Source organism: Lutjanus erythropterus, chromosome 19, assembly GCF_056507025.1.
Source record: "Lutjanus erythropterus isolate fLutEry1 chromosome 19, fLutEry1.hap2, whole genome shotgun sequence".
In the NCBI taxonomy this organism is placed as follows: domain Eukaryota; kingdom Metazoa; phylum Chordata; class Actinopteri; order Lutjaniformes; family Lutjanidae; genus Lutjanus; species Lutjanus erythropterus.
This window is the reverse complement of record NC_139335.1, coordinates 5254074-5277635: the sequence shown is the minus strand read 5'-3', so window position 1 is coordinate 5277635 and position 23562 is coordinate 5254074. Positions and strand designations below refer to the sequence as shown.

The following is a 23562-nucleotide window of genomic DNA, read 5'->3' as shown; positions in this document are numbered from 1 at the left end:
GCAAAGTATTTGAAAGTCAATTTGATATGATTTCCTTTCGGTGTCAGATCACCTGTCTGGGATGTTTTTAATGTGGTCAATTTCACCATCTGGTACAACCAGATTTTACCAGACTGAAACACATTTGTGAATATGATTATTTCTCCTTGTAATGCCTTTGTGGAGATGGACTGTTGCATTATTGAGAGCACAGAAAAATTGATCTGTAAATGAATTCGGCATAGGTTCAAAATGCTGTTGATCCTGGACGAAAGAAGAGAAGAAACCCAACCTGTGGAAAAAGATGGAATCACAGACGGATGACTCCTGCAATCAGACTTGGTTTGATAAAGTTTGACTTTCCAGGTGTGAAAAAGTTTCTGAGACTATAACATCTTAAAACAAAATTATTGTTCCTATATTGAATTTACATTAAAAATGAAAATTCTCGATTTTGAGAGAAAGATGAATTAAAGATAACAGATGATCAATTCAGAATTTTAAAGTCAAATTTCAGGCTAAAAGTTCCAGCTGCTCTTCATTTAATTGATTCATTTGATTTAAAGTTTAATTACTTTTTGTGTGTGTGCACAGTCATGACTGTATGCTGACTCAGATTTAAAAAAAAAAAAAAAAAGAACCTGAAAAACCTTTTTCTTTGCTTCCATTCTGGCAACAGCTGTGATCGCAGACGTTGTGTTTTGGGGTCATCACTTTCTTGTGAATGCAATATCTCAAGAATACCTTCAAAGAATTAAGTCAAACTTGGCACAAATGATCACTTGGACTGATTGAATTTGTTGGTCTGAGTTCACTGTGATCTCACAAAACACATCTGTGGCCATAACTCAAGAATTCATTCATTAATTATGACAAAATTTAACACAAATGTCTACTAGGATACTAGTAATGCTGAAGAGTAACTACTTATAGCATTCTAGTTACATGTATTTCAATTATAAAATAAATGTGGATTGTAATCTGATACAGTTTAAAATATGTAACTAAATTACAGTTACAAATCCAAGTGTTGGTGATGTGATTATAAATTCAAGCCTGATTTAGATTTGCACTCTATTCACTGACCTCCTCTAGTTTACTGGTCTTCCCAACAGACCAATTTCAGCCTAAATGCCTGGAGGACAACACAGAGACAATATGTTTTTCTTTGTGTGTCCAACGCTGCATATCATCCACAAAAAAACAAAAATGATCAAAAAGATGAAACAGGACAAAAATGACAAAAACAATGCAAAAAGATGTGATAAGATGAAAAGAAAAAAACGGTGTCCAGGATGTAAAAAGGCAAATAAGACAAAAAGGCTGAAAATGACTTAAAAGACAAGATGAAAACAACTTAAAGGTGCAACAAGACAAAAATGACAAAGACATGACAAGAAACTGATATAAAAGATGGAACAAGATGAGAACTACATAAGACGTAATAAGATGAATACAACTACAATGATGTAAAACATGTAACAAGATGAAAATTACGAAAATTATTTAGAAGACATAAGTTCAGAAATGAAGTAAAAGACAAGACAAGATGAAAACGACTTCAATGTGTAATGAGACAAAAGTGATGTAAAAGACAAAACAAGACAAAAATGACCAAAAAAAAGTTGTAACAAGAAGAGAATGATGAAAATGACGTATAAGACAAAACAAGATGAAACTGAAATGCTGAGGAAAGGTGAGGTTCAGTTAGCTCTGCACAGACACAGCAAGTAGAAATATCCTTCACAGAGAGACTTTTTTCAGCGAAGAAGTTGAATCAGTATTTCTACTTTTATCAGAGTCGTTTTTCTCACAAGTATCTGTATTTCTACTTGAATAAATAACGTGTGTACTTTTGGCACCTCTGCCCACTTGGTACCAGACAGCATCCAAATCCTTTCCACCTCCAACCTCCCTCCTGCTCTGGCATTTGATTTATAATTCCAAAGTAAACCAGCTCGGGCATATTTTCACATTTGCCTGCACACACACACACACACACACACACACACACACACACACACACACACACACAGGCAGGACGTGATTGGTGACTTGTGAGTGGATGCAGCTTGTGTGCGCACTGATGCGTGAATGTACACCAACAGCAGCGCCTCGCCTCTTACACACACTTTCTAATACAGTTATCTTTCTGTTTTTTTTTTCTCTCCACCTCCGCGAGTTATCCAGTGAAGCCTGGAGGCGTATGACCGCAGCGGTGTGGGGGGGAGATGCCGATTGATAATTAACTGAGGTACCTGAATCGGTGACGTGGGTGGAGGGGTTGGGGGGAGGGGGAGGGAGAGAGAGAGAGAGAGTGAGGAGAAGAGAGGGAGGCGGGCCGGAGAGGAGAGGAGAGAGAGGTCTTGCCTCTTGTCTTGCTGAGGCTCTTTGATTCAGTGGCAGTGGCTGAGACAACCCCGTTACCGGCCACCATAAACCCGGTAAGTCCTCACCACCATCTACTCTCTCTTTCTTTTTTAAAACCAAGTCTTTTCAATTTCCTCTCTCCCCAGAAAAAAAGATAAGTGAATGCTCCGTCTCCACTCAGGAAGTCGTATGAAAGAAAGTTTATATGCGTAAAATTGAGGCGAGTTTTCTTTGAAATTTGAAAACCTGTGCAGCTCAGAAAAACCGATTCTTCAGTTAAATATCACAATTTGTTTGTTTTAAGTGCAATTAAAATACAAAAAAAAAGTCAAATTTGTTCACTTTTTGCTGCTGAAAAGCTCCAAATAGCTAAATGGAAACTTGGGCGCTGTCCGTGGTGCTGAAAGTGTTCTCAGCTGTCCAATCAGTACAGTTTTCACCAATTGTCGATCTGAACACTTTCTTTTATACTACATGCTTATGGTTATAAAGTCCCATTTTACCAATTAAATGCCGCTCCTTTTCACAGTGTAAGCTTCAGCATACTCTGGATCAGCTGCTCATGGTAAAGAAAAGACAGATTTCCCTGGAGGACATCGGGTCTTTTCGCACGTCTCTGCAGAAGAAATCAAAGAGGAGCGAACTTTTATGAGAAAACGCGCTCTGTATCGGAAGACAACAAAGTCAGAAGATGCGCTGTGAGTGTGATGAGCGCAAAATCTGCCAAAAGTCCGTGAGTGAGAGCTTGGCACATGAAGGAGTACCTGCGATGAAGAAAGGCGCAAGAGGCTCCACTCGGTAAAGAAGAGTGACACCCGGAGAGAAAGAGAAGACAGAAGAGAGTGGAGGCCAAAGAACAAACACCAGCGCGTCCTCAAATGATGGGGATAAAGCACCTTCTGCTTCTTTTGATTTACTTAGACCCGCTGAATGTCCTGTGCGCCGCCACCCCCAATAAAAAGAACAAAACCCCGCCGCGGAGGAACCAAAGGGTGAAGGAGGTCAACGGCAGCACCACTGCGGTCCCGCTGGCCGCGGTCGTCCCGGGGAGGATCACCCAGGTCCAGGCTCCCTCCTCGGTGCAGCACGACACCTGCCTGGGCTACTACGACGTGAGCGGCCAGTACGACAAAGAGTTCGCGTGCAACAACACCGACCACCGCTTCTGCTGCGGCAGCTGCTTCCTGCGCTTCTGCTGCGCGGACCGGGGGAAGCGGCTGGAGCAGAAGACCTGCACCAACTACAACACGCCGGACTGGATCAAAACGCAGCCCCCGTCACCGGCGCCAACAGGTGATACGTACGACCCGGAGCTGGACCAGACCAACACCACCGTGTACATCAGCTGCGGGGTCGTGGCGCTCATCATCGCCATTGGGATTTCTGCTAAAGTTGCCTATGATAAAGCCACCAAGCCGCCTCAGGAAATGAATGTGCACAGGTAAGAGTTTGCTTACATTTTTTCATAGAGGATGAGCAGTCAAAAAGCTGAAAAAACATTTTAGAATAAGTAGGGGAGAGCAGGGGCCAAATATAAATGGGACCGTTGCAACATGGACCATTTCTTTTGTAACATGGATGTGAAAATTGTCCCAGTCAGATCAGTTTTAAACTAGAAAAACTGATTTTTCACGTGTGAAGTAAAACATACAAAACGGAAATGTTTTCTGTTTTTAAAGGGACAGTTCACCCCAAAATCTAATTATTTTACATCTTATGTGTAGTGCTCTTTATCCATCTAGATCTTTTTTGATGTGAGTTAAGAAGTTTTGGAGATATCGGCCGAACAGATGTCTGCCTGATGGGACTAAATGGCACTTGCCATGTGGTCCTCAAAGTGCCAAAACTATATTATAAAAATCAACAACAATGTCCCTTTCCAGAAATCATGACATCCACAGACGTTGTCGTGAACAGTTTCATGCAGAAACCATTTTCTTTTCACTGGTCAACTCTACTTGAACTACTTTCTTTCTGAAGTACAATCTACTGGAACTACTTTCTTTTGACTAGACAGAAAGTAGTTCCTACAAGGGACTGCTCACAGCAAGGACTGCGGAGTATCTTGAGTCACCGGGTCATAATTTCTGGAAAGAAATATTGCTGGTGAGTTTTTCTAATGCATTATTTTGGTGCTTTGAGCACCACAAGCCGAGTTCCATTTAGCCCCATTATACTGGAGAGAAGACAGACATCTCTATGGTCGATATCTCTAAAGCTCAGCAACTCACACTAAAACAATCTAAATGGATAAATAGCACTACAAGTAGGCAGTAAAATATGTATTTTGATTTTGGGGTGAACCGTCCCTTTAAGGTAATTTTTGATCAGCTGAGGACTGCAAATATATATCATCCATAGACCTTTCCGTAGGCTAAGTATCAGTGACGGTTTAATTTATCATGCTAAGCTATCATTGCAGCTCAGGTAAAGCTGACAGAGACCTGGGAGGGATGAAAATAACAGGGTGTGACTTTTGTCCTGCTGTTATATTTCTTTGCTGGAAATGAGCAGGGTTAGGCTGTGGTGAAGACCAGGCGAGGTCTCACCACTCTATATGTGTGTGCTGGAGCACGTCAGGCTGTTTTATGTGAGGCACAGCTCCTTCAGAGGTGATGCTGTTAGGTGAGTTTGACGCATTGGACATTGGACAGACAAATGCAACTTTTAAAAGGTAGAATCAGTGGGGTTTGTCCGAGGTGTTAATTCGTAAACACACCAGAAGGATAGTTTATTGTTGAGTCTCATTAACAGGATGTCTAATACCCACATTTTGGTTTTGTAAAGTGTCCAGAGCACAGACAAATAATGAGAAATCCAGTCAAAGGGCAGGGTCTCTGCAGATACAGACACACTTCTAGTGGGTCTGAGTCTATACACTGGAAAATGTTGCATATAATGCCTTTAATATAATGAACTGATTTGAGAGTAATATTATCTGCTTGACGGCATAACTAAAGCATTATTGAGCATTATAGGGCGGAAATATTAAGTACTTACATGTGTTGTGGTTAATTATCTGACCATTACTTTTGTCCCTACAAAGAGAGACAAAAGTAACAGTGCACAATGTCAGTTTTTGGTCTTATTGTGTCCAACTCATTCATCCAAAATTCTAGAAAAGGGTTGGTATTGGTAGAGAACATATGTATGTTGTTCACCATGAAATGCAGTTACGCTAAATAAATGCATCTGTGTGCAAAAGAGTAAAAAACCAAAAAAAAAAAGTAATACCCTAGTCCCTGCTCTCCCCTGCAGAGCACCATAAAGGTTCCAGCCTCAAGTGGGTAAATGGGATTTGGGGCTACACCTACCCATGTATCACTTGAGGTGTGTTTCTGGTGTGCTCGCTGCATTACTGGCTTATCATTTTAGTGAAGACACATGTTGAATTAATGTTGAATTTCACTTTAAATCAGACTGCTTTAAACTGGAGAGAAAGAGCTCATGCCGTCACATAACGCTGCACATATCTACTGTTTTCGTGCTCCTTTGAGCCCAAAATAAGAGTGTTCCAGTACATTTGGACCTATTTTCCAAATCTTTTCTGTGTCACTTACCTCCATTAGTCTTAAAGGGGCAGTTCACCCCAAAATCAAAAGTATGTATCTTTCCACTGACCTTTGGTTTTATTTATCCATCTAGATCTTTTTGGTGAGAATTGCAGAGTTTTGGAGATATTGGTCATAGAGATGACCGCCTTCCTTCCAATATAATAAAACTAGATGATACTCAACAACAGTGTCTCTGTCCAGAAATCATGAGCCAGACACTCAAGATAACCCACAGAACTTGTTGTGAGCAGTTTGATGTAGGGATGGGGGAAAAAAAATTAGATGAACTAACTGGTGAAATGTAACGTGTGACGTAAGTGTTTAAGTTCTGAACTAGGCTAGCTGGCTGAGCAACTTCAGTTGGATGCAATCTCTTTGGCACCCCATGGCTTAAAAGCGAGGCTGTGGAAGTACTTGAATAAGAGCCACACTGTATGCAAGTTGTGTCTAACTAGATTAAACTTACTAACATTTTATTAATGAACGTTGACAGAAACAAATTCGTCATTTTTTAAAATTAGAATAATTGCAAATAGCCTATACTATGCTTTAAAAGTAGTCAGTAGTCAGAGGGATAAAAAAATCAATCACGTACATCAGCGATGTCAAAAATATCAACATATCAATACATTTGATTCTGAATATTTGAAATGCTTTCAATACTCATTTTCCTCAGTATTGATCCACTGGTAACAGCCACGCTTTGTTGTTCTCACTGACAGCAAGTTCACACACACACGCTTCAGTGCCCACATAGCCCCGCCTCCTCTGGCTATGGTCAGAAGTAAAGTAACTTAGATACTTTTGTGATCAACACAGCACTATTAACTTAACTCGATTTATTAATTATAGAATTTTGATATAGTGTTCGACTGATAAAATCAGCCCGATATCGGCCTGTCACAGATATATCTGTCTACAACATTACTGGCGTATGTGTTGTCCAGTATGCGCTTTTGTCGCAATTTTGAAGGATCGCTGCAAAAAATGCATTTATGTATAAATTCTATGTTCTGTTCAAAGACTATTTGCTAATATATCAATATCGTAATGTTTTTTCTACTCCCTAAAATTGGCACCGGCCACAAAAATCCAGCATTTGTCGGGCCAACCGCCAACCATATCATTGTGCGGAATGAAGCATGCATCGACTCATGGATGATCTAGATAGCATGGTGAATCATTTGGTGGATGTAGATCGGTAGAAATAAAATAGTTCCTTTGATGCTTTGAGCACCACAAGCTGAGTGTCATGTAGTTTCATTATACTGGATAAAAGACAGACAACTCTAAAGCCAATATCTCCAAAACTCAGCAACTCAAACAAAACTATTTAGATGGAAAAACGGCACTACAGGTAAGGGGAAAAATATGCATTTTTATGGTACTGTCCCTTTAAAATGAAAATGTGGTGACTCAGCTGTCTTATAGCAGCCTACATAACTTACAGCCTCAATATCACGGGTTCAATCAAGCTCATGCCCTTTAACACATGCCATTACTCTTGTCCCCAGAGTCCCCCTGTCAAAGAATGTCAGCTCTGTATACCTTTCTATGGTACACATCCCACTCCGCGTCAGTCTCAGGAGGGGGGAGTGGGTGGTATTTTGTGTCCGGTCAACCCCAGGGGGGATGAAGTAAATGCCACTGAAAGCCATTATGAGTGATCACGTTCACCCTGACGGGAGTGGTCTCTTCTACAGTGACAATATTTCTAAATCCTCAAGGCACCGATAGTGGTCACTGAGTTGCTCAATGAGCATGAGAGCGGACATAAAAACATATCCTGTGGCCATTCCAGCTGAACAAATTGCTGTCCAGGGATGTAACAGACTTAAAGAAACATTTTTCTCATCATCAGACCACCCAATGGTTTTTTAATGTCTCCAATTAATACTTTTTTCGTAATGGTTTCATACAAGGAGCTGTTGTTATTTTCACTTGTGTCCTGAAACAAACCTACACACTGACTTCATGCCACAAAAACTGAATTGACCTTGTGATAATCCTAGATTTTCTCAGGTCAGAATGTGTGAAAAAGGAAAAACACGCCCATATTTACACATCATGCACCCCCAAAGGCTGACAAGGTCTATGAAGCCAGTTCCTGCCCGAGTCATAAGGGACGAAGTGCCTGCTAACCCAGCCCCCATGTCCACCAGTGGGCCTCAAAGAGAGCTTAACATTGGTATTTTTGTGACGTACTATTGTCAATTACAAACACAAGATCATACTAACAGACTGGCTAACTAATACTACTGGTTTATTTAATCCCAGCTGCCTGTGTCAGAGCTTCAACTGCGTTCATGCACACTGTAAAGGCCTATTATTTTGAATGTTTAAGTGCAAAATAACAATTTATAGTTGTTATAGGAGGCACAATATTTAACAATAAATATCATCATCCAAAATTATATCAGGGCACTTAAACAGTGAACTTGTAAAACTGGTATTTTAAATATTTATAAATAACTACAAATGGAAAAAAATACAAGTAGAGCAAAATATATATCCATATTAAACCTGAATTGAGAAAAAATATAAATATACATAAAATTCTGCCTATAAAGTTAATAAATACAAACAATCTGCATAATGATCTGTTGAAAAAGAAAGATCGAGAGCTGTGATATCAGGCCAATAAAATTGGTCAAACAATATATGGGTCAGGATCTGTGTGAATGATCATGCAGTAACAACAGCCAAGGCACTAGGGCAGTGCGGGCCCCCAAATCAAACTCTGCCAAGGGCCCCATAAAGGCTTGGGCTGCCCCTGTCTATCTTATATATAAACATTATATCGGATAGAATCTTAATTGCTTATGTTCAAAACATATTTTATTAAATTTAAATTCACGTATAGAAAAATGGGAGCAACAGCGGTGTATAAAAAGTAAGCTAGATCAAACTCAACATTTTTACAAACATGATGTGTCAGGATCTATACAACACACACATACACACACAATATATTTAACTTGATTCTATTTTCAAATATTTTGATCTGAGAGAGATCCAAGTGAGATCAAAATGTTGTAAAACTTTTGTCGTGTGGAATAAGTGAGCAGACATTTTTCGTTCCGTTGTCTGACAGTCTTGCACCTACGTGATGTGCATCTAATGATAGATAGATTTACGCTGCGTCTGCTCTGTTGCCCCCTTCATAGCTTCAGAGTGACATAAACTGAGTGGGTATTAAGCGTCAAGTGTGTTAAGGTCAGGGGTCTCCAACCTTTTCTAATCTGACAGCCAATTTGACAAAATGAAAGTGGCCGTGAGCTGCTCATGTTTTATATTATTAATACATTTATTCACGCAACTGATCCTCACCTAAAGCAGCTGAATAAGCTTCTTTTGTGGGAACATTCGCACAATGTCAATATCCAATTTTGTATCAGATATCTTAAATTCAACAGCATGTGCGTGTTTTTTCTGTAATGTCACATAAAACAAAACAGGGTTATTGCTTATTTTTCTTGTCCTTATCTTCTGTCTGTCCACAAGTCTCTGCATCACGACACTTCCCTTCACATTCTCCTCATCATCTGTGCTTCAGATGCATCTAGTTTTTTCCACAGTTAGTGAGATGACAGATGAACTGGCGCTGCATGGAGTCAACAAGAGAGCAACGTGATCTCAGGGGATGGTGTGTTAATATCATGCCACTTTTTGCGTGTTATGTAACGCCGTTTAGTCTGATGGATTTTCGTTTTGGATGCAGTAACAATAGCCACGTGACCTTCGTCGTCATGGTGATCTTGATCCCAGTTTGATGCTACTTGTTAAGGTTTAGAAAAAGATTAAGTTTGCATTAAATATGTATGTCAGATACATAAGTTGTGTACGTCAAACCTTTTGTAACTTAAGGCCAACTTCTGATGAGGACCACCTCACATTTTGTGTCACTACATCTGAGGAAATGTTAGCTAGCTTACATGCTTGTCTCTACCAGATGGAGACACAAACTGTGGCCTCCTGGGTGAAAACACCTGCGTTTGCTTGACTCATCCATCCACCCAGACCTCCTGCATGCACAGAGTTTGTCGCTCTTTATACTTTATCGCTTGATTTTTTTTCTTTTCTCTCTGACTTTCACATGTAAAATGAGACGCTGTCTCTGCATAACAATGTGCAGACTACGTGGCGTGAAATGATAACATGAAAAGAAAAAAGGCGTTATAACACAGTAAATGACTTCTGACATAGATGTATTATTCATATGCCATTTGATGCTTTGCTTCACAAAGGTATGTAGATCCAAACAAAGCAGACATTTTCAGAGCTGCTTGGTGAAGGAGGAGGATTTGAACTACACATCATTTTGAGGGTTTTCAACCTCCATCTCCAACAAGTTCTCACTCCCAACTCTGACTGTGACTAAACTATGACCTCTAGCATCTGTTTTACATCTGGTTGGTCTTTCAAAATAAAACTTGCTGAGAAGCACTGACCATGGGAGTCCCCAGGATGAAAGTCCTGTGTTTGACTGGGCTGCTTTCTCCTCCATACAGTCACTCCTTATAGTCCATCGCTTGACAGTTTCATGCCATGGCCAGAGCCGTAATGTTTTTGGGTTGTATGTCCATCCATCTGTCCCATGCTTGTGAATGCAATACCTCAAGAACGCCTTGACGGGACTTTTAAATTTGGCACAAACGTTCGCTTGGACTCAAGGATGAACTGATTTGATTTTGGTGGACAAAGGTCACCGTGACCTGTGTGCAGTTACACTTTCAAAATCAAGCTTGCTGAGAAACATAAACCATGTTTAACATTGTGTCTTGTACTTTGGTTAGGTTTAGGCACTAAACCTACTTGGTTATGTTTAGAAAAAGATTGTGGTTTGAGTTGAAATAAGTAGTTAAATAAAAGTCAAGCTGACTATTGGTTTCACATGGGTCACATGGGTCTATAGATGGCTTTTCTTCTTCTTCTCTCCGACAGCGTGTCAAAACATTTTGCTAGATGGGCGCCTCCAGAAATGACACTAGGGGTAACCTATAACATTGTGGTATGAAGCACAGGGGCCATGACCACGTTGGGAGTGAGAAGAGGTGGCCATCTTTCACTGAAATGAATCTCACCCATGTCCACATTCATGACAGGGTTGGCGATAAATATCACAAAGGGCTTACGTTTCTCAAAGTCACTGAATCTGTCTGCAAATTCCTGCCCCTGCTTGGAAATTAGTTTGCTGCCCCTGCGTGGCTTTCCATCATCTTTGAGGCTGACAGCGAGTGCTGCATCATTTACTTTTCACTTGCTGAATGGAAATGACAGTTTTGCTTTGAGCGCCTCAACAGCAACGATCATATCACATAAGTTTTTATCTTTACACTGCAACTGTAGGCTCAAGTGACTCAGAGTCTCAGCTACATCCGTCAGAAAAGCAAGATCAAGTAACAGGTTGTTTGCTTCTCTCTTGATTCCATGAAAGCCTTGATTTCACTCAGCAAGAGCTGGTGTATCTTACTCCTGCTTAGCTACTGGATTTCAGTTTGGAGAAGGAGATCCTTATAGTCAGCAGAACATTCCTCCAGGAACAGCTTTAAGATCCTATGCTGCCATGACAATCAAATCCCATAACCTTCAAGTATATGGCCTGATGATGAATGACATAATTGTGCACAAATTTAGGAAAGCCTGAGTTCACTTTGCAGTGGACAATAAATCTTGAGTTGCCACAGACACCAGCTTTTCAACATAGACACCCTAAATCTTACACACTGCCCCTTTAAATTCGTCATAATCTTAATTATTAATCTTAATCCTGATAACGGCTTCTTTAGGACTGTGTGGCTGAGGTCTGATCAGATCAGATTCATGTCTTTGCAACTGAGCCCCACCCACAAGAAATGTGTCATGTGTTGAACTGTTTGAACACCAGCGGTCCTTTGTTCCCAGACAGAAGCTAACTCAGAAAAATAAGTTATCAGGGTCCTTAAAGGTGGACGAATTGACTTGACGATTGATTAAGTGACAGGAACTTAATCTGAACTATTCTAGTAATCAACCAGTTGTAATTTTTACCAGAAGTCCTACTTTTTCTCCCTTACCTTGGCTTTCATTACAGTAAACAGAAAGTCTCTGAGTATTTGGGCTCAAACCAAGCAATCTGAAGATGTCAGGCTGGGTGAGTCTGTTATGGGCACAGTTCTTTTCAGATCTTATAGAGCAAATGATTGATATTAAAAATAATTGCTGGCTGCAATGTTCTTTGCATAAGGTCAAGGTTAGTGTACTGTGTGAAAAACCTTCGGCAGGATATAAGTTTGTTTTTTACCCTTATTTTTTAGATTTAGGAGAGACTGAGTCTCTCTCTCTCATTTTCGGGGTGGCTCAGTTGTTGGATGCATAATTTTGTCCTGCTCAGTTGGGGTTCCTCCCACAGTTCAAAGCCATGAAGTCTCTTAAGTCAGTCTGCATACAATTATCATGATTTTATACTTTGAATTAGTGTGCCATGCTCACACCAAAGTCAGGCTTTGTGTGCAGGTGATTCACCAGTCCTTCCCAATAACTAACAGATGCATCCAAATAACACAGATAAAATGTGATGTAGTAGGGTGGAGGTTGGGGTTGATGGATTAAACAAACACAGGAGGTCAGTGTGGATTGGTAGAGCTTGGATCTCATGTGTAGTCAGTGTTGACTGTATCAAGAAGGTCGTTATTTTAACCCAAATCTCCATCTTTGCCAAACCCAAACCAAGCAGTTGTGCCACTTGTGTCACTTGATATCTCAGCAAGTTTTATTTTGAAAGTAGGGAACGGAATAGAACACAATCAAAACAGTTGTTTTCCTAAACCTAACAAAGTTGTGTTGTTGCCTAAACCAAACCATTTCACAACCTTAATGCCTTTATATTTGTTACTACAACAATGAAGGTCACCTGACTTTAGATTTGCTCTCCACGAGGAAACACGGAATTGAATGTGTAACAAGACTGGAATATAAATGCCAAAAGTGTCTTCTGTGTGATGCATGCTGGGATACTCCCCATCCTGGCTGACACAGGTATTGAAAATCCATAAAAGGATAAATGGGTTTTTAATTGGGGTTAGGTCTCAATAAAATTGCATGTTTTCCACCCACTGGTAAAGACAAAATAATCGTCAGTTAATCACTGCTCTTACCCAAGAGGCACCTGAGTCACCTGCCATTACCCAGAGTCCATTGTGGCCAGAATAGAGGAGGACATCTTGCACTGATTTAAAGATATGAATATAATTGAGCATTGTTATGCCTTGGTCATTAAACTTTGGTGCCTGCTGCTTTGAAAATGTCAAGAGAGATTACTCAGCTTTCTTGCTCAGACAAACACACTGACACATTCCTGATGAAAAAAAAAAAGTCCAAATTCTAGCCCTGACAACAACACAAAGGAGCTCTTTCAGTAGATCAGTTATAGATTAAATTTAAGCTTCAGTGATCGCCGTAAGTGTCTTTTCGAAAGTTGGCACAGTCAGCTTTTTAATATCCATATGGACTCATGAGACTTTTTAATACAGCGTTTTATTTGAAACAACAGACACAAAAGGAACAACAAAAGCCCATGATGCAGCACTTTTTCCATCTCTGCTCTGAGAAATGAAGAGATGGTGAAGTTTATGTCTTCTTACTGCACTTCTATCCTAGCCATGGGGCGTACTTTCAAGTGGATCTGCTTAACACCACTACTTCAATATGAGCGGCTGCCGCGAGAGTTTAGAGAGAGGTCGATTAAATGAGGAGATGTGTCTTACTTGGTGCTCAATAGTGTTTTTTTTTTTCTTTTTATGATTATTTTCGCCGAACGTTTTGGCACATAGAGCTGTCGTAATGATGTCTGCTGGAATAGACCTCAGAAGCTGGCAGCAGGCATTCATGCCGACAGCCGTGACCAAAAAGAAGTGGTGGAACATGGGATTAGCCTTATATTTGGCAAGGGTCTGCTCCTAAAAAGTGGGAGCCTCTCCGATAATTTCCGGTGCCTCTCTAATGTAATTTATACTCCTACCTCTGCGACTGAGGGAGGACTGTGAGCAGAATACTGAGCTGTTGGCAGACCTTTGCTGTTCGGTCGGTGACCTTCACCGAAACACAAGAAATGCAGAGCGAGAGCTAAAGCCAGTGGTTTGAACAGGCTGTATTGATCAACCCTCTGCAGAGCAAACCAAGATGCAATTTATGCCGGCTAGGTGGTGAGAATAATGCTCTTGTTCTCCGATTGCAAGACCGAGAAACTGAGTTAAAAGGCAAGACGACTGTGAATGGGCAAAAATAGCAGCAGAATAGCTTAAAGTTCAATGTGAAAGGGACAGAAAAAGCCCAAAGTTTGGATAAGAAGTCTGCTCTTCAGGTTTGGAGCCAATATTATCAGCCAGATTTAACTCGTCACAGAAATACTGATACCATAGATACAGAAAGGTAGAAACCTCATTGGCTGCTGCTGAACATCGTTCATGGTTCATCCATACACCCCAAGACCAGGGGCGTAGTGTGGGATAAACTCAAGTAAACTCTTAGGTTTAGGTTTATCCACCTCTTTGAAATGAAGCAAAGTGTTTGTCAATTTTCATTTTCATTTATTCACTGTAACATTATAACACTTGATCTTGCCTGTTCAGAGGTCGGAGCCTGCATGTCCCAGTGGAAGTTGTGGTCGTTCATGAAGGTTCATGTTTTGGCATATAAATGAACTGATTAGCTCACCTCCAGTAATTGATTCAAACAAGTAAGAATGTTACATTCGATTTTGCAGTGAAATCTGCATCTTGTATTGTTTATTAGGGAATCTTGACCCCGCCCCCAATATGGCAGACAGGCAGATGCATGTCAAATCGTGAACTGAGTATCTGCATATCTATATCAATGATTCTGATCACTGTTTTCTCCTGCAACATCTAGAAAGTCCGCCTCATTTTAAATAATAAAGCTGGTGTTGTTCAATTTTGTTACTGTCAATAAATCCTATGATAAGAACCAGACCTATAATGTATAAGTCTGTTTTTCAATATTTTGACTTCCATACCCTGTCTGCAGTTTCATTTTTTATTTAATTTTTTTTACTAGCAGTGTGCTTTAGTTTTTAGCAAATCTTGAACAGGAGGAAATAGTGCATGGACGACAATGGAGTTTTGTGGAACAGACTTAAAATACATATCAGGCTCTAGATACACAGACAAACAGCTGATTTTATTGCTGACTTTTGTATTTTCATGGGATTTGTTCACAGGATGAAAAATATGGAACATCACCTACTTACTATTCGCCCACATCAATTTAACTGTGGCGTTCCCCAAGGATCAATTCTTGGCCCATCATTGTTTTCACTTTATGCTCCCCTGCAGCCTCTTCATACCTCTTTGGTTTTGCATTAATTTTAAAATCTTATTGCTGAAGTAGATGTAGCTCATCTGCTTATTCGTAGTGTCGAGTCATGACACTAGGATGACCAAAAGTTTGAAACCAGAGCCTCCAGACTTATTATGTCAGACCTGTTGATATCAAACTGGCTCCGCCTTCAACCTAATTTAAACTGAGGAAACTGAAATTCTCAACTGAAAAAGTATCCATATCAGTACATAGCTTTGCATATAGTCACAATTTGCACAATTCTTTAATAATTGAATTTATACAATACACATTATAGGTTTTAGGATAAAAAGTGTGTTAAAAATGAGCACTGGCCGATGTGTTTTTGACCCAAAAAATACAATATAGATTGGGCTCTTTTAGGATCAGTCTGTGACAAATGCTTTTGCAGTTTCCATATGACTTGATGATCAAAAGTCTTTTGTACTTCTGTGGTTTCATTTCCAAGGCAAAATGCTGTTCTTTCTTGTAACAACAAATGTTAAAAGTGGGGCCTGTTCCTGCAAACTACTGTAGCTCCTGCAGCACACGACGTATCCGCCAACTGGGACAATGCAAAATCAGGTCGCCTCTGTCTGCGAAAAAGAAGCGGCTAAAGTGTGCTCATCCTGGAAGGGAAATGCTATTAATATACCGTATATCTCCCAAAGTCACGGAGTTATGGAAAAGTGGACTGTGTGGTTGCTGTAGGTTGACATTGACACAATTAAGTTGCCCTTTCATTTCCTTTAAGAAAACACAGCGCCGGCAGTCGGTCTCACAGAATGTCACTGTTCCTCCAAAAGATTGAATTGGAGAAATATTGCTTTTATTTTGTGGCTTCAAAGAGGAGACACTGACTTAACTCTTAATAAATAGGCCTTGAGCTTGAGTCCGGCACACATAATAGGACTTGTCTGTACCTTGTGTACCGTGCTATTGAAACTCCCTTGTGACTCTGGGTGTAATTAGGATTTCCTGTCTGCTTTCCTCTAAACCTCTATGATTCAAATGGGAGCTGTAGCTAAATACATTAGGAAGACCTTCAGGAGGAATAGCGAGGAGAAAAAAAATTAGAAAATGTTTGTAAATGGGAAAAAGGGAAACCTATCAGTTTAAGCATTTCTTTTTTAAAATTGTGCTTTTCAGAGCCCTGGCAGACATTCTGAGGCAACAAGGACCCGTTCCGATATCTCAGTACGAACACGAAAACATCGCAGCGATTGATGGGTCGCCCAAAGATGAAACACCGGTCAGAACCTCAAAGAATCATTACACACCTGTTCACGCCAAGGCATCAAATCACGGTAGGTGACGCTGCAATGCTTTTAGATGGATGAATAGCATATGTGAAGGCCAAATAAATTATGTGTTGCTTTCTGTGCATGTCCATTTAAAAATCCAACTTGATATATCTTAATACGATGGTGTGAAGCTTAAGTGTTGTAAAGAAAGACCCCCTACGCTTTCCTAAATCTGCCTCCTTTGATTGACATCCACTGAAATAGATGGACGGGCTGTGAATCTTAAGCTTTTCCCCTCAATCTTTCTTAAAAGGGAACATATAAGGGAACGTATAGCGAATGAAATGCAAGGCCCTGGCTGAGTTCTCATCTCCCTCACGCTGCTGTCCCATAAGCCTACTCAGCACTGGCTCAAAATTGAGATGCAAATTATCATCTTCTGCGGGAGACGCAAGCTTTTTGTCCAGAGATAATTCTGTCGTGCAACGCTGTTCCTCCTACTTTTATCCGGTCGGTCTCCAGATCCCTGCTCCAGGGATCAGCTCGTTTGCTAAGTGCCCTAGTATGGTGTCCCAGATTCAACAGTGTTATGTTTCACTCTCGTGTCACCCTGCCTCCACCCGTCTCTCCACCACCACCACCACCACCCAACATGGAGGGAACGTGTCAGAGGAGAGCTGATACAGACTGTTCTGAGCTGCAGGATGGGAGCTGCTTTTCTCACTTCTGTGCAGCAGAATGACTTTTTAAATTAATATATTCTGTAAGTTCCTGTTCTGCAAAAGAAAATTAGGCTACACTGCACGTGGTCACCAATCTGGATGGTCACAGAATTTTGTCTCTTGTCTTACGTTTGAAGTATTTTAAGTATCATAATTTTCATATTCAATTATGTACCCTTTTCTACTCTCTATTATCCTGTTTCACACCAAAAAAATAAGCAATTGACCATTTCTCCATTGCTAGTAGACAGTAAAGTTTGCCTTTCATTCATTTTTTCCTGATGTGAGTTGAGATAGGGCCAAAAACACATTTTGTGAGGTCAGAATGACCTTTGACCCTTGAATTCCAAAATCTAGTTGGTTCATCCTTCAGTCCAAGTTGACTTTTGTACCATATTTGATGATATTTCCAAGCATTTCTGAGATATTCAGAAGAATGGGATGACCCAGAAACATAACGCCTGTGGCCATGGATTTCAGCAGCATGGGGGCATGAAATATGTTTTTGAGGTTTTTCAAAAGTTGTGAATCACAGAGGTCTGTCAGCATACAGTCGTGCATATGCACGAAAAAAATTAGGCTGATGGGTCCGGTAGTATGAGACGTTAGCTGTGGACAAGCCTCAGGTCTGTTAGTCACTCACTCACTCATGCACACGCAAGCAAGCAATCACATCATCCCCTGGCTTGTGTAAAAAGTGATCACATCTCCTATTTAGCTTGTTAAGTCATTTTTGATAAACAAGCAAAAACACCTAAAGAGAGAGTTATTGAGTTTAAGAAATTGAGAATTTAAAAATACATGCAGTTTCCATCAACCTTTTCTGATGTGATGCTTCAAAATGCGTGCAAAATGCATTAATGGAAACAGTTAATGTCGCCATATTGGCCAAACTGATCAATAGTCAGTCATTTGGAAAAGTAGCCCATGAACACCAAAGCAAAATCAGTACCAGCACCAAATTAAATGCCACAGTTTGTAAATTCCACCCTTTCAGCCACATGAAACCCAAATTTGCCCTCCAGAAAAATGTCTGACTCATGAACACAACAGGTTTCCTCATTCAAACTTATTACATGGCCTTTTGTAAACAGCACTTTCACAAGAAGACAACTGAAAAATGTAACAGTCGAAGCTAATAAGAGTTTGGCTTTGTGCTAATCGCTGCGCACTCATTCTTCAACACACAGTGCACACTGTAGGCTACGGTGCTTCTGTCTGTAAGTGCAAACATGGAGCAAAGATTATTCCTCTGTGTGATTCACAAAGCCACACATTGGTATTTTGTTCATTATATGATAACGCCCACAGAAAAGATGTCCTAATTGTCCATCCTGTGTCATATTGGCCTCCTATTGTTTCGGTGGATGAACAGTATCACAACATCACGTTGCGAGGGGGGAATGCTTTTGAATGGAGACGGCTTCAAAGAGCAGGGTGGAGGGAGTCCAAGCAGGGATGGAGGCTCTCCAGGGAAGACATGACTCAGATTTTATGACCAACACTGATGTGAATTTAGAAAACAAGAAAAATTATATTTTTAGAATATAATTAGATTTATCTGGACATTATATTAGAGATGCACGTAAGTCATTTTTTGCAAGTTAAGTCTCAGGTCTTTGAGCTGGAGCCCAAATCAAGTTTCAAGTCTCTTATGGTTGTAGTGAGCGTTCTATCATTTGCTGCATGTCCTCCAGTCTGATTACAACTAACTGCGGAATTCAAAGCATGAACTGCTTTATCATCACTCCTTTATTTATGAGCATGCAAGATCAGCATTGATTAGTTGACTTGTTTATATCAAGCTTCTTTTCTGAGTATAAGAGCGGTAGCTAAATAAATGGATATAGGCTACTGTGACTCAGGACAACAGAGAACTAGTGCTTACATCATTAGTAGGGATGGGAGAAAAATCAATTCTTATTTTCTTCTTTTCTTCTGATTCCTGAATTGATGTTTTGATTGCTGAATCATTCTTTTTTAAAATAACTAGCACTTAGTCTTTCAGCTTGATGCTAACACACAATGGGAATTCCTATTACCATGATAACAGAAATTAGCACTGGGTCGAGCAGAAACAGAGAAGTTTACTTCAAAGAGTATTTTATTTTCCACTCTTATATGCAGTATAGAAGCTATGCTGCAGAAATAAAACTGAAAGACAGACTGACATGTGATGTTTTTGGAAATATGACACAGTCTCTATCAGGCACCCAAAAAACCCAACCAAAAAGAAACTTATAAAGTTTGATGTGGTCAATCCAGCATCCTTTATTTTGATACAGCAGATGTTGTATTTGCCCGCTGCAGCCATGAGCTCTGCTTTATGTATGATAATAAGGGAGGGAAAAAAAAGACAAAAGATTACTCATGAGAAATCTTGAGTGTGAGTGGAGTCTCAAGTCTTTTGAGGAGTGTCAAGTCAAACCTGCTCCCCTATTTCTGACATATACACATGCATTTGAAATCAGGCATGCCACTTTGTTTGTGTCTATGTTGTGCTTTTATGAGTACAAATTAGATTTTAGACCTCGAGAACATTCTTTGGATGTTTTTTTTTCTTAAGAGGGCTGATTTAGGGTTAAAACTTGTAAGTTTATAATTAGATTTAGGTTAAGTCAAGGGTTCATGACAAAAGAAAAATAGCTTCCAGTAAGGTTTTTGTCATTTGAGAGCTTTTTCATAAATCACCCTCCCTTGAAAATTACAATTTGCAGATGACATCTTTGTCTTTACATAAGTTCAGTTGAATACATAAATAGCAATTTAAGGGCTTTGTAATGGAGAACAACTGATGATCATTTAATTTTGGATTTATATCAGGCTGTCTTTATTTAAATACATGTAAGCTAGATGGTTGAGTTAGTACTGAGAAAAATAGACATGAACTTTTGTAATTTAAGGTTAATTTGAGTTTTCAGGCTTCAGTGTTTAATTTGCCCTTGAGGTCTTCAGTAAAAAAAAAAAAATATATTTACAGTCAATGCCGCCTGTCCAAGTCCCCTTTTGAAAGGTGCAGTTTGGGTATCTGGCAAAAGTGGATGTCTTTTTCTCGCAAATTCTTCTTTACGCCATTCTTTGACCTCATCATGTGTTCCACTGCGGTCAAGGATAAGTAGCTGGGAAAAGAAAATGGTCCACTTCAGGTTTATAAGACGGTCCTTATGAGGCCAGCGGCTGCGGCAGTTCTTTGGTTCAAATACGTCTCCAGGGTCAAATCTGAAAATAAAGATTTCAATAGATTTTTGTGGGACACTGATGTAACAGCGTGAAAGAGGCTAAAATATACTGGTGTAGCTCATTTCTTTCAGTCTTTTCATCACTTCTTTAACTGTGTATGTGATCAAAACTGACATGAAAATAAGAATTCTTTAAGCCAAAGAGAGCACTCTTTTACCATAAAAGTGTAGCTGGCCTATACATCGTCTAGAGCAGGGGCGTCAAACTCATCTTCATCCAGGGTCACATCAGAATTATGGTTGCCCTCTTGGCGCCGGCTGTAAATGCATCTACTTGGTATCATATTACATAACTGCCTCTGCATGATTGTTATTTTATTGTTCATCAAGTGAACGATCTCCAGATCAGTTTATTTGTTCATAGTTCCCTAAAAAAGAATCACTCTTTTATTCATGACATGATTGCATATAATTATCAATTTCATAATTATTCCACATGCAGTTCTTGTCGTCTCAGACCCCCTCATTCCCGTACTTCACTATCTCAGATTAGTGTTTTGTAACAAGGTCCAAAATATGGATTTTTTTCAACCATCATATTTTGTGAATGTGTCTCCACAGAAGATTAAACAAGCCCTGAAATCACTTCTTCTAACCAATCAATATTTTCCATACAGACTGCCTATAAAAGCTGCATCCTAATGATATTTTCTTTGGCCTTACCAGCCTAACAGTCTACTATAAGTATAGCTAGATTTTTCTTTTCTTATGCTTGTCCTTGTGTCAATTTCACATAAACTCTAAGTCATCTCACATGAGCGTATGTTAATGATAGGGTTGGTGGATACTTGCCTCTCAGGCCACATAAAGTCTAACACATACAGTATAGAGCAACAATAAAAAGAAGATGATGATATCCCGAAGTGGTGAATTTCTGGATTTAAACGCGAAGCACCGGCACCTATATGGTGTGAACTCATACCACTCGATGTTCCAGGAGAGATATTATACCTGGATGTGATGCTGATGAAGTGTGTCTTGGCGGTGTGGATAGCACTTCTCCAGCATTTTTCCCAGAATGAGCATTATCGCTTCAATTTCCCAGAGTTCTGTTCTTTTGTCTCATTTCGTGCTCTAAAGTTTGGATGGTGCTGTGAAAAGAGGCGACAAATGTCTTCCACACTTTGCAGACAGAATGAAATCATCTCTGTCTCTCACGGCGACTGGGCTCAGTTTGACTTTTAAAAGGCTGCAGAAGTCAACAACAAAAAAAAATGACATGAGACCAAGCTTGAAGTGATGTTTTCAGGGGATGACGTTGTGTTGCTTATAATAATGAGCCTGGATGTGTCAGCTGGGCCTGTAGATTAGAGGCTGTTTGTGTGAAAGCTGTAAATGTGCTCCATTGCTTTCCTGACACTGAGAATTCACTCTATATGGCCATAAGTATGCAGACACCAACCGTTATACACATACGCAATTGCTGAACATGTCAATCCAAAACAAAGTGCATTAATCTGCTGGTATAACAGCCTCCACTCTTTCCACTTTCCACCGGTCTCTGGGACCTGACTGAGGGGATTTGCACTCATTCAGCCACAAGAGCATGAGTCAGGTCTGACACTGATGTTGGGAGATAAGGTCTGGCTCAGGGGGAGGCAAGATCTGGCTCGCAGTCGGCGTTCTACTTCATCTCAAAGGTGCCGGATCAGGTTAAGGTCAGGGCTCTGTGCAGACCGGTTAAAAAGGAAAAGGGACAAACACGAGCTGTTGCCATAAAGTTGGGAGAGCACGACTGTCTAATCGTGTAGCCTACAATAATATTTAATAATATAGTATTACAGGAAGAAGATCAATACCACTTTCATGTCCGTAGGGTAAATATGAAGCTACAGACAGGAGTGACAAAATCTGCTCACCACATCTAAAGCTCACCAATGAACATGCTGTGTCCCATTTATCATCGGAAAGAAAGTCCCTGCTTCTGTCCTACAACCAGTCTCACACATAAAACCAAAACATGTCAGTTACACAGTTTTCACACAGATAGAAAAGTGGCACAAGTCAATATGAAGTCAATGGAAAGATCGTGTGATGCTGGCACAAACTTAAGATTCACATTCAGAGGTGCTGGTAGGTGGATTTTGTTACCATTGGACTATTTTGTTACCATCAGACTTTGTGCGCTTGTAGTCCAAATAGCATAGACTAATTGACATTTGACACATTTGACCAGGTCTTGGTTGAAACAGTTTGTACGGAGAGCACAAGAGGTTAAATGCGTTGTTTGAATGCAACTCTCAGAACCCAGCGGCTATCATCTGATGAATTTCCTTTTTATTATCTGCTTGCGTATGCAAATATCTGCTCATAGGGATTAGTCTCTGAGTACATTTTCGTGTCTCAATAAGGCAATAAAACTATTACGTATGTCTTGTGGCAAAAGTGACGTCACTCATGTGGTGGAGGTGATGTGACGGACATCACGTCCATAACCAGTCTGCCAGTTGAAAGTCCTGTGCTTGTTTTAAACCATTCGCCCCACTTCCTCCACATTTGGACTTTGTCACTCCTTGTACTTCTCCCATCATGAGGCAACGCCCGAAAGTAAACTGACATATCAGTCAGAATAAGCTGCTTGCATATTTGACCATGTTTGTCTGGTGAGGACAGACTGGTTATCCGTTAGACAGATTGTTCAACATTTCCCCAGAAGACATGAGAGATCATTCACTTCACCCCTTATTCTGCATGACTGGAGTGCAGAGATGTGCACGCTTGAGGCACTAATTTGATGACTGTTTACCCTAAAAGGTCAGATCAAATATTAAAAAAAAAAAACTTATCAGGAGATTTGGGTTTTCATCTCTGAACTAAACCAGTTTGTCCTTCATTCATGAATGTATGATGGTTATTCTAAAAGACAGGTTAGATCTTGTTTCATTATCCGGTGTAGATAAGGCAATTTTGAGGAACATTTCCAGAGATAATAAGGGGCTATAGGTTTGTGCTGCCACATGGGAGCAATTTATATCACAGTCAGCATCTCCGGCTCCCTGATTTCGGCTCCACGGTGTCGTCCTTGGAGCATGTGGAGGTTATGAATCATCAGCGTTTCACCCTGGGAGACATCACACAGATATACTCGACTGTATCGTCTACATAGATACAGCACTGC

General features: G+C 40.2%; 1 protein-coding gene across 1 annotated transcript in view; it reads left to right on the top strand.

Annotated features, from left to right (window-relative positions):
* Nucleotides 1-2327: 2327 nt before the first annotated feature.
* shisa6a (shisa family member 6a) overlaps nt 2328-23562 on the top strand; it is a 103447-nt gene continuing 82212 nt past the window's right edge. The window contains exons 1-3 of the mRNA XM_084743679.1: nt 2328-2423; nt 2879-3790; nt 16389-16546. Coding sequence (XP_084599805.1) covers nt 3228-3790; nt 16389-16546 — 721 coding nt within the window. The 5' untranslated portion in view covers nt 2328-2423; nt 2879-3227. The remainder of the gene's footprint in view (nt 2424-2878; nt 3791-16388; nt 16547-23562) is intronic.